General features: G+C 39.6%; 1 protein-coding gene across 1 annotated transcript in view; it reads right to left on the reverse strand.

Moving 5' to 3' along the window:
- Nucleotides 1–14,429, reverse strand: part of CRISPLD1 (cysteine rich secretory protein LCCL domain containing 1) — a 49,446-nt gene extending 35,017 nt beyond the window's left edge. The window contains exons 1-2 of the mRNA XM_025922677.2: nucleotides 14,005–14,429; nucleotides 12,742–13,061 (exon numbers count right to left, since the gene is read on the reverse strand). Coding sequence (XP_025778462.1) covers nucleotides 12,742–12,999 — 258 coding nt within the window. The 5' untranslated portion in view covers nucleotides 13,000–13,061; nucleotides 14,005–14,429. The remainder of the gene's footprint in view (nucleotides 1–12,741; nucleotides 13,062–14,004) is intronic.
- Nucleotides 14,430–15,109: the final 680 nt, after the last annotated feature.

The raw sequence follows: 15,109 nt of genomic DNA on the forward strand, positions 1-15,109 counted from the left end.
TGTCATGATATGCATTTGAAAAGGTTCTTTTCATCATATATAGAAAAAATGTCCCAAATATCTCCATAATAGAGGCTTAGATCAGTTCTCAGATTGTGGCTTCCATGTCCTTGCCTTCAAATCAACTGTACACATATTTTCATATCAACCCCTTTACTCAGAAGGTTCTCATCACCCAAATGCTCTTCCAGACCCCCCACCATACAATAACTAAAACTTCTTCCATACTATTTCAAAACATACCTCTTCTAAGAAGCCTTTCCTGATTATTGCTTTTTCTGAAATTCTTTAAGACTTATATGCACTTTAAAATATATTAATTTGTACTTTTTACCACATTGTGATTGACATTTTAGAAGCAGTTCTCCAGCAAAAGCCATAGTATTCTGATCCCTATGTCTCCCTACTTACTGAGGGATCTAGACATCCTCACTTCAGGAGACATAGGCCATTTTAACACTGAAATCCAATGCTAAATTAGCCACCTGTCATAATTATTAAAGAATGATTTTACCTAAGCAAAATGCAAAAAAATTACCTAACCAATATATAAAATTAAGTAAAATGTAACACTATACTTCACTGAAAAGAATGCTTTTTCAATTTTTAAGAGCATTTTGTCATCAGAACAGAAATACTCAAATTATTTTGCATGTACCCATTTTAAAATTATTGGTGAAAATCTAGTCATCTTTTCATTTTTCATTTATTCATTCCATTTTTTCCCCTTCCAACTACCATCTGTCATCCCCAATGCCTAATGTTTAAGTCAGTCTAATTGGAGGAGAAATGGAAAATGAAATCTTAAAATCAGTCAATGCCACAGTTCTGCAGGATAGTGAAAAGTGAGGTGCAATGACAGAATAAACAATAAAGGCCATAGGAGTAAAGATGGAGGAAGTAGAATTGCAAATTTCAAATTCAAATTAAAGCATTTGTCAGCCACTTAGCTGGGGAATGCAAAAATTACTAAAGCACAGCCCCTTCCCATAAAGGAATGGAAGGTCAAAGAAAGAGACAGGATGCAAACACCAGGGGCACAGGCAAATATGAAATGCTATGGAAGCCAGGGAAGTGAGTGGGAGTGCGCCTAACTCTGTATGGAGGGTTTAGACAAAAACAGATTCTTGAGAGAAGAAATTCATTACAGAGAAAACAAGGAAAGCATTCTAACATGTGCAAAGGTAAGCAGGCTTGGCAAGATCTGGAAAAAAACATCAAAAAACCCAAGGTATATGGAATCGTGGCACAGGTGCTCCTGTGGAATACTGATGCTTTTTATTTGTTTAGTTTTCTGTGTTCACAGAACTCTTGGTGAACAGACCTCTTGCCCTTTCTTTGTAGGCAGGACTTTTGATGCTCTTATTCCATCTCAATCCAGAGCTACGGCTCCCCCAACACCTCTAGAACTTTGGTATCCCTTTTCTGGACAACATCCGGTCTCACTATATACAGCCATTTGGTATTTCAGGTATGGATTTGCCATGTCTGGAGGAAATATAAGACAACAGTTTTATGTTTTTCTCCCAACACCTTGATTGGCTTGCCCCATTTGCAGGATTATTTTCTATTGTCTGAGATAACACACACATGTGGGGAAGTCTCTGAACAAAACTCTCATGTTCGTTCCTGGGTCTTATCTAGTTGCCCCTCCATACATGCCCAATTTGAAATTCTGCTTCCTCCATCTTCACTTCTATGGCCTTTATTGTTTATTCTGTCATTGACTGCATCTCACTTTTCACTATCCTGCAGAACCGTGCCATTGACTGATTTTAAGATTTCATTTTCCATTTCTCCTCCAATTAGACTGACTTAAACATTAGGCATTGGGGATTTTATCATTCAAATGTCTTCACCTTTTTGGTTTCTTAACACTTCTTAAAAGAGTGAAAAGGAATTTCTGTTGTCTGACATTAGTAGTTACAGCTGCTACCTTCTAAAAATGGAGAAGGTGAATGTGATAGTTGAGGAGGGGAAAAATAAAGAATGAGAATTGCAGAGTCAATATTTCATGTCCTCCAGAGAGCCTAAAGTCTATTCAAAGTTTCAAGTCCTCCAGGGAGCCTAAAGTCTATTCCCAGACAGTGCTGCCACATCACCTGGGAGCTTGCATAATCCTGAGGCCCGCACAGACTTACTGACTCAAAATCTGTATTTTAACAAGATGTCCAGGGGATTCATATGCACATTAAAGTCTGAGCAGTGCTGGACTAAAGCACCTTTATTCCTATTCCCCAAATCATACCTAATTGCTTTTCCATGAAAAATACTTGCTATCCTTAATTTCCTGATGACTGATTTCAAAACTGTCTATCTACCAACCTGCTTAGGAAAAATCTAATAACAACTCAGATTCCTCTGTATCCTTCACCCTCACATTAAAGCTATCAACCAAACCTTCAGCAATGGCGTCAAATCATATCCTGAAACAACCCACCACTCTCCATCTTTACCACTTATCCCCCTGGTCCCAGTCACCATCATCTCACATTCAGAATATAGCAATGGCTTTCTGTCTCTCTGCTTTCAACCTTAGCTCTCCTGCGGACCACTCTCCATAATGAAGTCAGAATAATTTTTGAAACTGGAAACTGACCAGGTCAATCCCTTGCAAGAAATTTTCCAGTGGATTTTACTCAGAATAAAATCCAAGTTTCTCCTCAACTATAACCCAAAAGGACTTCTGGCCCATGCTTATAAGTCTACTTCATTTTCTAACACTTTCCTCATCACTAAATAAAATTCAGTCACACTAGCCTTCTTTGTGACCCCCACTTCATTTCTGACTTAGAGACTTTGTGTCTGGCATTCCTTTTGCCCAGATCTCTGTATTTTTGTTTAGCTGACTACTTCTTGTAACTTAGCTCTCAGCTCTAAAGCCACCAACTCAGAGAAATCTGCCCCAACCACCCGATAAGTGGGATCAGCTCCACTTCTATCATTCCCTACTGTCTCATTCTCCTTATTTTCATTAATTTGTTGAACATTTTATACACTGATATATTCTCCAGCATCAAGAACAGTGCCAGGCATAAAAATGTTCAATCAGTATTTGTTGAATTAAATGCTTTCTCAAACACAAATTTATCAATAACAAATTGGTTTAATCACTTATAACAGCTTTTCTGTAACTTCTTAAAATTTTGAAGGCAACACATATATAGGAAAATAAGGAAAGGGTTCCTTAAATTTTTTTATGTTTTTGAGAGAGAGAGAGAGAGAGAGAGAGCGAGAGCGCATGAATGGGGGAGGGACAGAGAGAGAGGGTAAGGAAAGGGTTACTTAAACATACTTATTATAATACCTTCACCAGACAATTCATTACCACTTGAATTTGTACATTTTCTTCCAATGAACTAGACATTGTATATATGTATATATTACACACAGTAATATGTAAGACATATGTATGTCAGTTTAGTAAATATTTGGCTTTAATTGAGTTAGTAAAAATCATTAAAATATGAGAATTTAAATTTTAAATCATGTATAATTATTTGGTTGTATAAGTTCTTAAAAGTACTGTGTGTGAGAGAACACAGCTGAACAATAGCAAAGAATGTTCTTGAACTAAATGTCACTCGCTTGTGTTTATAAATTATTAGATAATTATTTTGTTTTTAATGAAGGCATTCAGTAACAGTAATTGCAAAAAAATAATTATTCAAAGAAACTGCATTTTCCTATTGACCATCATTATAAATTTGGGATATGTTCCCTAATTGAATTACATCTTCTAAAACTAAGTTGAAAATTTGGGTTAGAAAATGGTTAAGACTGCAGATACTACTTGGCCCATAGAACATGGAACATACATGTTTGATAAATAAGTGAATGAACAAGCATGTTCATTTTTTCATCCTATTCTGGACCACTGGGACTTCACCTAGACTATTTTATCACACCTTCAGTGTGGTGTCCATGTTGTTAAACTCAAGAGTCCTCATTTTACTTATCTTTATAAGCGGTATCTAATAGAGCTGATCAGCATTTCTGGCTTCCAGGACATCATGCTCCCTGTTTTGTTGTTGTTGTTGTTGTTGTTTCCTAATTTCCAATTCCCTTGGCTGTTTCTCCTCACCTTTCTACCTCTACACTGTAAAGTGTCTCAAGGGCTCAAATCTCAAACATCTCTACCTATACTAACTTCCTTGATGATCTCATTTCTTTTCACGGCTTTAAATACCATCTAAATGCTGACAAGTGTTAACTTCATGTTCCAGATTAGCCCACACCACATGTGTCTAATTGCATTCTTGACAAATTCACTTGGATATTTAAGCTAAATGTTAAGTTTAATATGTCCAAAATTGAGCTCCAGCTTTCTCTACCAAAAGCTGATCTGTCGGGGCACCAGGGTGGCTGGGTCGGTTAAGCATCTTACTTAGGCTCAGGTCACGATGTCACGATTCGTGAATTTGAGCCCCACATCGAGCTCTGTGCTGACAGCTCAGAGCCTGGAGCCTGCTTCCGATTCTGTGTCTCCCTCTCTCTGCCCCTCCCCTGCTAGCACTCTGTCTCTCTCTGTCAAATATAAACATTACAAAAAAAATTTTTTTACAAAAAGACCTGATCTGTGTACATTCTTCCTTATCTTAAAAATACGGTAACTCCAATATTTCTAGTTCATCAGGCAAAATCTGTACAGCTATACACCACATCCAAAATCTGTTAACTCCAAAATGAAATAAAATCCTAATGGCATACCCCATGATAGGGAAACTGGCGACTACTGGACATGAACTGGACCACTGTCCTGTTCTGCTTCTCATGCTAAAATTCTCATCCTCTGTCGTTTATGGAGGGAGTGAGAGGTAGACTGGCTTTTAGGCAAGTGGGACAGGAGAGCAAAACACATGGGAAAACAGCAGGCATTCTTACCCTGTAAAGCAGGGAGGCAGAGATTGGTTCCACCTCCTCTGATCTATTGGAATATGGTTGGCAAAATGTGTATCCAGTAACTGAGTCATTTCTGAGATCTCTAAAACCATTGTGGAAACCACTATCAGTTGAACAATATAGAATCTTCCCCATTGATCTTCAAACCAGAATGGAAACTGCCACCAGTTTTCAAAAAACCATAGCCAGGGATTGAGTGGATTTCAAAATTGCACCTGATGCTGAAACTCCTAGCCTGCTGCTGCCTGGCTCACCAAGGCAATTCCATTAGTCTTGCAACAAGGCTTCCTTGAAAATTTCAAGACTGATGTTATGATTACAAAGGGGTTTTATTTTAGTGTGTGTTCACACTCTTGTCACCTCTCACCACCTTCATGGCTACCAACCTATTCCTAGTGTTAGATGGATTATTCCAATAGCTTCATCTCCTTGCCCACACTTTTGCCCCACCTCCCACCATCAAACTTCTGTTCTCAACAAAGCCAGAGGATTCTGGATAAGTAGAAGATCATACCATTCCTCTGTTCAAACAGGTCAAATGGCTTCTTACCACTCAGACTGAAAGTGAGTTTTTAAAATGATTTTTATCTGTCCTGATCTCATTTCCTACATTACATCCCCCCTCACCCCCACATCCCCACCTCCCGCCCTTCACTCTGTGTCAACCACGTGGGCCCTTTGTTGAATTTGGAGATTCAGGGTCTTCATACCTATTCTAGGCAAGGAAGAATATTTGTTGTGGTTACCGCTGGGCCCTAGATGGTGCCTGCCATAATTGTAACCTCCAATACCTGCTGATTGAAGGAATAAATAACAACAACAATTTCAAAATATGGCATTTTTCTGGCTTTGAGTGTTCCATTCTCCTACTGAAACTACTTATCTTCTCTTTCCTTTCTAAGACCCTTGACTTGCTGCTTACATTTAGGAGGTATCTTTAATCTCCTAGAACTCCAAGGTAATTACTAAATTCTATAAAACTGGGCTGTAATGTCACTTTCTTCCTATGGGTATTGCCATTTACAATGCAACTTCTGAAAAGAAAAATACATTAATTTCAAGTGCTAATATCTTTAAAAAACAACAACTATCTATTCAAATTAAGGTTTTGGAAATTTTTAACTTCCATAGAGTAAGATACTGAAAATAAAATATAACTTTATTCTATCTAAACAATATTATTAAGATAAAGTAAAAACACTTTAGGAAAATTAAATAATCTATTTTAAATACAGAATAAAACATCTTAACTTTAAATAATTATAACATTCTTTGAACTAAGAAAGATATTTCATGCACTTTTAAGTGAATGTAGATTATACTGTATGTCAATAAAAGATGAAAACATTGGGGCGCCTGGGTGGCTCAGTCAGTTAAGCGTCCGACTTTAGCCCGGTCACGATCTCGCGGTCCGTGAGTTCGAGCCCCGCGTCAGGCTCTGGGCTGATGGCTCAGAGCCTGGAGCCTGTTTCCGATTCTGTGTCTCCCTCTCTCTTTGCCCCTCCCCCGTTCATGCTCTGTCTCTCTCTGTCCCAAAAATAAATAAACGTTGAAAAAAAAAAAAAGATGAAAACATTTACTTTTTGAAAATTACCAAGCAAGTATCAATATACAGAGAGAAAAATTACCATTTGGGGAATCAAGAGTTGTAACAAAATCTTAATTGATGTGAATTCCTCCCACTTTCAGCAAGATAAAAAATGTGTAAACATGGGCTTTTGGCCAAATGACTTATGAAGCCATCATTTCACTATCTGCATTTATTCTGAGTATATGTAGCAGGTGGAAAATAATGTAAGAAAATATGGATTTATGAGAGTAAACAGCAACTCACAAGACAAAGATCACTATTTCAGGCATGGATTCAGGCTACAGACAGAAATAGGGCAGAACCCAGACTATTTAAAAAAAAAAAGCTGATCTGTGTACATTCTGTCCTATATTAAAAATATGGCAAACTAGGTTGACTCATGTCTAGTTTCTGGGATCATGTGCTATACTGAAATATAGGAAAAAACAAGAACAATTAACAACAAAACTTGACTTCCCATGTTAAACATGGCCTTAGAAAGACTCTAAGTGGCAAGCTGGAACCAAGTCATTGCATCATGCACCACGGGCCAAAAGGACTGCTGGTTGTTTGGCTCAGCGAACCTCTGGTTGCCTACCAGAAGGAGAGGTATCCAGATGCATTTTGTTCTACATTTGGAAAAGTGCAATGCCAAGGTGTACCCACAGTTTCGCCCACATGTGAGGTGACAGCAAACAGGCACAGCCATCAACCCTCCCAGCAGAATGTCTTTCAACAGTTCCCTAAAAGATGTGGAAATACTTATCTTAGTGAGAGAACAGCTTATATCATTGGCCCATGTGTCCTTTTTTAGGTAAAATTTCTTGGTTGCTAAAGTACATTCTAGAGTTAGGTACACTTCGCATCACAGTGAACTATTTGGGATTTCAGTCACTCTATAATGTTTCAGAGGCTCATGTTAAAAATTTATAGCAAGAGGTAAATACCCATTTACTTGAATTTCAGAATATTTGAATATATTTATTACTATCTCAGTAGCTCTGTATTACAGGATAGTCTTTAGTATACCATAAGTATTTTATTTTATTTTTTTTAATTTTTTTTTTCAACGTTTATTTATTTTGGGGACAGAGAGAGACAGAGTATGAACGGGGGAGGGGCAGAGAGAGAGAGAGACACAGAATCAGAAACAGGCTCCAGGCTCTGAGCCATCAGCCCAGAGCCTGATGCGGGGCTCGAACTCACGGACCGCGAGATCGTGACCTGGCTGAAGTCGGACGCTTAACCGACTGCGCCACCCAGGCGCCCCAACCGTAAGTATTTTAAATATTGAATTATTTGAAACATTTAATCCTTCATCTCTAGTATTTCCATTTTCTATGTCACTATCTCCAGTGTTGTTGATATCCTTCCTCTCAGAACTTTTATTATTTTAATTCCTCTTTCTTGCCTGTCCTCATATTTCATACTTATCTCATATATAATCTTACCTATTCTTCTATCCATCCTGTTATTCAACACACATTTATTGAACAACCAACAATATTCAATCAGCAAATATTTACTGAGTACTTCTGTGCATCAGGCACAGGGCCATAAACATAAATAAGGACTGATGCTTACCTTCAAGGATTTTAGTCTTAGAAATCATACATGTGAATATTAACTGCAACAAAATTTTAATACTACAAACAGGTTTGAATAAAATATTTTAGGAGCACAGAAGGAATAGGGCAGAGGAATAGGTGTACAAGAGAAAGCTTTGCAGAAGGACAACATTTGAACTTAGTCTTGAGTAAGAGATTGTCATGAGGAGATAGGATGCACAGACATTCTGGGCTCAGAAGAAATCAATGAGTAAAGAGGCACAGAAACATGAGGAAGCACAACCACCTTTAAGAACAGTGAACAGTTCAATGTGAACACAGATTCAGATATATACAAGGGAGTTGAGGGCCATGGGGCAGAATTGACAGGATGTGCCTCATTTTATACATTTATCAAGGTGAACTTGAACTTGTCAGCGTCCAGAAGTTAACAGAAGTTAACAGAAGTTTTGTGCAGCTAAGTAACCACCACAGATTTGTTGGAATAAAAAGATTTAGTGACAGTGAGGAAGGTGGACTAAAGTCAAAATAAAGTAGGAACAGACTGGTAGAGTCTGTTGGGTGAGAAGGTGTGGTACCAATCTAAAGGTGAGATAATGAGCAAAGGTTAGCATGAAACGGAAGAGATGAATTCAAAAGACATTTCTGAGACAGAATCTACAGAATTTGGCAAGTAATTGTGTATTCATGTTTGCATGTATACGTTATGTTAAAGTGGGGAGAAAAAATGGGAGCATGGCAAGAGTTGGGAATGGGCTTAATCTTCTATTTTGTGGAGTATTTTGTTTTGTTGACAGAGGACTAAGCAGGTGTTAATGAGTTCCACTAAGAAAGAATCCAGGAAAGGAAGCAAGATCACAGGCAAAGGTGGAGGGAAAAAGGTAAGGTAGTTCATTTTCTTTACAGGCATCTGAAGCTTGAAGTAGCTGTGGAGTAACACCACACGGAGACGACTCAGAAAGCAGAAGGAAATATGTAAATGAAGCTCAAAGAGATGATGGTTAGATAGAGATATACACTATGCTATGGACTAAACACCATCAATATACGCACGGTATTTAAAGTCAAAGGAGTAAGGGGGTGCCTGGGTGGCTCAGTCAGGTAAGTGGTTAAGTCAGTGAGTCTTGATTTCAGCTCAGGTCATGGTCTCACAGTTCGTGAGTCCTGCATCAGGCTCTAGAATGACAGTGCTGAGCCTTTTTGGGATTCTCTCTCTCCCTCTCTCTCTACCCCTCCCCTGCTCACCTGTGCACTCTCCCTCTCTAAAAAAAATAAATAAATAAACTTAAAAAAAAGTTTTTAAGCCAAAGTAGTATAATGTCCAGCAGGAAGAGAGACAGCCAAAAGGAAAAACCTGAGAAATAAAGTTTTATGAGACCAGCAGGAAACAAGAACATGTTGATAATATAACCAGAAACGTAAAAGAACCAAATGATGAGGTTAAAACCCATGGAAAGGAAAGGCTTGAAAAGAGTATGCACAACAGTATCAAATGTCTTATCTCATTACAGCTTGTGTTTTTATTCTTTACATCAATTTTTAAAAATTTTTTTATGTTTATTTATTTTTAAGAGAAAGAGGGGGGGAGGGGCAGAGCGAGACACAGAATCCGAAACAGGCTCCAGGCTCTGAGCTGTCAGCACAGAACTCAAGGTGGGGCCTGAACCCACAAACCATGAGATCATGACCTGAGCCAAAGTCAGATGCTCAACTGACTGAGCCACCCAGGCTCCTCTTTACATCAATTCCACTACTGAGAAAAGCAATGCCCAGAGTGGTTGCTGACTGTCAGAGCTCACATACCAGCGAGGAGCAGAGGCAAATGTGAACTTGCTGCTATCTAGGTGCACGGCTACTATTTTTCCCTTTAAAATCCATTGTCTCTTCAGCAACAGTTTAATTTGATTACCTAAAAGCTCTAGTTTTTGAATTTACCCTAAATTAAATGTGGGTAATATCTCTCTGTAAAGTGTCTAAAGTAAAAAATTGTATGACTTCTTATATATGAGCTTTCAAATAGCCAATTATGGAGGCTTTCCAAGCATCACTGGTTTCTATAATCAATAATTCATCTCTGTCCTTACTGATTCTGCCACAGTTCTGTGCTTTCTTCCACCTGCTCTTCTTCCAGAAATTTCCCTGGATCTAGCATTTGTCTGTTTCTCTTCCTCTAGTTGAGATATGCCCTCCCCTCTTTGCCACAATCCAGGGTCCTGACCACCTTCCAGGAACACCATAAAACCCATCTTCCCCACTGATTAACTTCCACCATTAGGAATATTCCATTATTCTGTACTCTCTTGACATTATTCACACACTAGAGCATTGAATTTTGTGTCCTTGTTTATTTAACATTTTCAAATGTGTCTACTCTTTCTCCTCAGTCTATAAGCTCTTCAAGGGCAGATGTGGCTTTCCAGAGTCTATTTTTAAACCTATTAGTTAAATGAGGATAAGAACGGGGTAGGGATGGGATGTTAATAAAGGTGGATGTGGCTTGACTGCCATAGGTTCAAGGACAAAGAGTAGACTAAAATAGGCACCAAGTATAAGTAAGGTAACCGGCTATTCACATTTTTAATGTGATATGACATATGGCATACAAATAGACAAAGCAGTGGCACCTAGAGGGTACTGCAGATTTTACAGGAAGCAGATCTTTAAGCCAAACTTTAATTTTGCTTTCTCAGAATAAATACACTTTAAATAAGTATTTGAATAAATTATATTCTCACAAAGTTGATCAAATGTGTACTTATACTGCTATGTACTACATAAGTCAACAACATTTCAAATAAAGTAGTATTGTTCTTTTAAACTTCCCTTAAATGTGTATTCTAGAAAATGTGTTCCAGTATTACAGTTGGACAATGAAGTCCTCTGCAGCCCGTTAATGGCCAAGACACAGTTCCAGTGCTAACAGTATCTAAGGGCAACACAACATAAACCCTGGCTGGTTTCTACATCTGCATTTCAAGGATAGAATGAAACCAGCGAAACTAAAAAGAAACTCACAGAAACAGCCCAGACTAGACATCATACAATAGGTAATTTTTTTTGGAAGTCCGACACGAAAACGAATTACAGAACTGTTCTTTCATTATTTCCATATAACGTAAAACACACACAAATATTTTCAGGTTTCTTTTTGGGGGTTTGAACTCCCAAGTTCTTCCTTATTTTAAATACAAAGCAATGGAATACCTATGCATATGGAATAAGCATATGGCGGCCTCCTTGGAAAGGCTCTATAATTGGCTCTTTCTGTTTGAAAGCTCACAAATGAAGAAGTCCTAGAATTTTTTACTTTGGACAAACAGTTTAAAATACACAAAAAGCAGACATGTGAGACATTACCATGTCATATCCTACACAGAATTTTTGCAAAGAGCTAATGACTTTTCTTAGGAACTTTACTGCAACAGTATGGGGAGACATAACATTAGCTATATGTCATACTTACACTTACTGAGATCTTGCAATATGCCTGATAATGAGCTAAACTTTACATAGGTTATCTTGTCAATCCTTACAACCCTCTGAGGTGAGTACGCATGCTGGACATGAGAAAACTGAAGTAGAGAGAAATTAAGTTGCCCCAAGTCACACAGCTAGTGACTATAAGTGCCAGACTTTAAACCCAGACCACCTGATTGTCAGGTTCTTAACCTCTAATGAGTGCTCTTGAGTGCTACCTACTTTCTTCAGGGTAAATTTTTTTTTTTCTGGCAAAAGTTAAAATAATATAATGCTATATTTTGTAATGGGTAATGTGAACTTAGAACTTCTATCTATCATGAAAGCTGCCTAAATAGGAAATACCCCTCAACACTATTGTGAATGCAAAAAGAAGAAAAACTAGAACGCTTTAAAATTAACTGCACCCTACATAAGCATTGCCATCACCAATGATTATTATCAATTTTTGCTAGTACCTTCCTAATTTTAGTATAATAAATATTTGAAAAGTTTTCTAAATATTTCAGGCATAGAGTATTACACTAATGAGTTATATACTAATAGCTTTTTAAAAGTTTGATTCCCAAACTTGGTACTTAATTCTAAAAATTAATATGAGGTTTTTAGGATAAGTCACTTATTTTTTTTTAATTCTTTGTCCAGGCTTATTTTCACTTGTCAAAGTGCAAAGTGCATAAATAAATCCAGAAGAAGAAAAAAAGTCATTGCCAAAGCACACATAACATAAAGCAACCACAGAAATATAGCCTTCACAATGTTATTTACATATTGGTAAGAAGCATGGACCCTTTGGAAAGTTATCGACAATCTAGAAAACTGCTTCAGATTATTCTTCTTTGATTTTTCAGATCCACCATTCATAAGAAAGTTCCATCAGTTAGGAATTAGGAAGTAATTGTTCTACTAACTCACTTAAAAGCAAATGCATCAGCTATTCAGGATCGCCAGTATAGGAATCTTCCTAGTAAGAGTAGAATGTGAAGCTTTTAGTAGAAACATTGCATCTAAAGGTATTTAAGTCTACTCCGAAATTCAAAGCACTCTTAGAATAAAAGGAATCTAGTAAAAGAATATGCAGAGGAATATACTCCCAAAGAAAAATTTTAATTTCATACAAGACAAATGGTAAAGATTAAATAATAGCATGAGGTAATTTAACCAGGAAGACTGAAAGCATTAATGAACATTTTTTTATACATACCATTTGAAAAATTTCCTTACCATATACTGCATATTAGATGCTGTTGGATACACCTGACTTCGTAATTTATTATGAAGGTCCAAGATACTCTGCATGTCATTGTCTGTGATGGCCCTTTTCCCTCTTTGCTTGGCCATCCACCACTCACCATCCTCATCCATGTACTTTTCCAAAAGTTTCTCCAATAAAGTAGCATTAGGAACTACCATGGCTGGAATTGCTCTAGCCATGAATAGCACTGTGGTTACTCTGAGCCACTCCTGCGCGGTACACTTCATAATGAATGATCTCAGGATTTCCCCGGGAAAATCTCCAAGACAGGCTCTTCCACTCCTTTTGGCTATAACGACATGCAGTGTGATTAAGGTGAAAATCTAGGCAGATATTAATTTTCTAATAACAAAAGTAAAGTAACAGTAACAAAGGCCAGTTTGATTTGTTTATATAATCCCAACAAATGGCCACGCACTTTTTGAAATAACTTATCTCCAATCCATTTTTCCTCCAGAGGACTTTTCATAATGCGTTGTTTCCACAAAATAGACAACTATAATTACCAAAATAACATGCACAAGGACAAAACAAATGGCAAAAAAAGAGTCAACCCTTCAAATTAATTTCTGAATTGAAAAGCTTAAAAGGGCTATGTATGTGTTAAATACAGCCTGCAAAGCATATTATCTATTTACAGTGTTTTCTGTAAATACCTCCGTTGTAAGGTATTATTTTCGACCAGTGTCCTATCTCTAGTTCGCAGATACTCGGAATGTCCATCACATTCTGAAATTGTGGTGAATGTTTTAAAGAAGTACAAAATGTCATCCACACATGTATCCATGGGCACATCTAGAGGGCCCACGGAACTAACAGGAAATAATGGTCTGGGAGGAAGTCTCCTCTTACCAGGCGCAGGGCAAGAAGAATTCAATCATTATTTCCTGGAAAGTGTGCGCCCAACCTGTGGCCTGCACCCGAAAAAGCCAACAGTTCATCAGCAACTTGAGCTTTTCCTCCCACACGCCGCAGGCGCACATTCTTCACTTAACCCAAACGGAAAGCGCGCGACAGAAGGAGGAGGTGAAGCCCACAAAGTCACTTGCAAGAACAAGCTCCCGCAAATCTCATCGCTGCAGCTTTCCAAGTAGCCCACCCACATTCCGTGTCCGCCCATTCTCTACAAGCTGGCTTTTTTTTTTTTTTTTAACTGGAGGTTTAGAAGAAAAAGGTAGATAGGAAAGGGTGGAGCCTGACGACTCGGCAAAGCGTTTTAGAAATGCCTTTACCTCTCCAGCGTGAAGTTTCCTACGAGAGCGGAGCCCAACACGACGGCCGGCCTCCCGCAGCCGCCCCAGCCTGCGCACACGACTGCACACGCACAGCCGGGTCGGGAAGGACCCGCGCGGCGCGTCCGAGGACGACGAGGGCGCTGACTGCGGTGGACTCGAGCCTGGGCCTCCGCGGTTCCGTCAGGACCTGGAGCAGGCAAAGCGCTCCGAAGTTAGAGCTCGAAATTGGGGCTGAAAGGGAGCCGCCCGGTTAGCTAGCCGGGGTGGGCGCCCGGGCTTCTCCGAGCGTTCTCCGCTAGAGCAAGGGGCGGAGACAGGAGCGGGGCTGGGAGGCGAAGGCTGGCGGCGACCTAGCGCTCCCACCCGTTGCCGCCGCGGTGCGCAGAGCCAGGCGCCGGGCGCTTCCGCCGCTCCCGCGAGCTCCCGGGCATTTATTGCGGTCCCTGCGCGCGCACGTGACGTGAGCGCCCCTCCTCGCCCACCCCCACCTCTACTCAGCCTGGCCCGCTGCCCGCTGTGGAGCATGGAGCAGCCGCGCTGTTTCCCCCCCGGCCCGGCGAAGCCTGGACGCTTGGCCTTGTGGGCGTGCTTTGGGATTCAGAGGTCCGGAGTACAGGTCTGGACCCTGACGGGGGGACGTATGCAAGGAGGGCCCCCACTCCTCCCGCCCCTCACAGCTCCTCTGCTTTCGGAGGCCTTCTTCCTAGTTCCTTTCAGAGATGCTAAAATGGCTTTAACTACCCTTACGGAGAAGGGGGCGCTCCAGAGAGCATGCAGAGGGAGCAGGGATGGGTTAACACCTTAGACCCTAGAGATGCAGAAGAGGTACTGGGGAGAAGGGGATGGGGAAAGAAAGGCTTTTTCTTTTATTTTCTCCAGGAGATCACTTCTGTTTTCCAGGACCCAGTTCTAGAATTGAGATGTTGTTCTTTTTGGCTCCATTAAACTCTTATGATGACCAGATGGGGAAGGGGTTTCATAGAACGATGTTGTGAGCTGTCACTTGCCTGACAGTTGAGAGTCCCACTTCGTCATCCATAAGATATGGGACATTCATTTCCCAAAGTGACCAGAAGAAAAAGTGACCAGTGTTTTTTTTTTT

The sequence above is a fragment of the Puma concolor genome, chromosome F2, assembly GCF_028749965.1.
Source record: "Puma concolor isolate L17-30 chromosome F2, mPumCon1.1.hap2, whole genome shotgun sequence".
Lineage (NCBI taxonomy): Eukaryota > Metazoa > Chordata > Mammalia > Carnivora > Felidae > Puma > Puma concolor.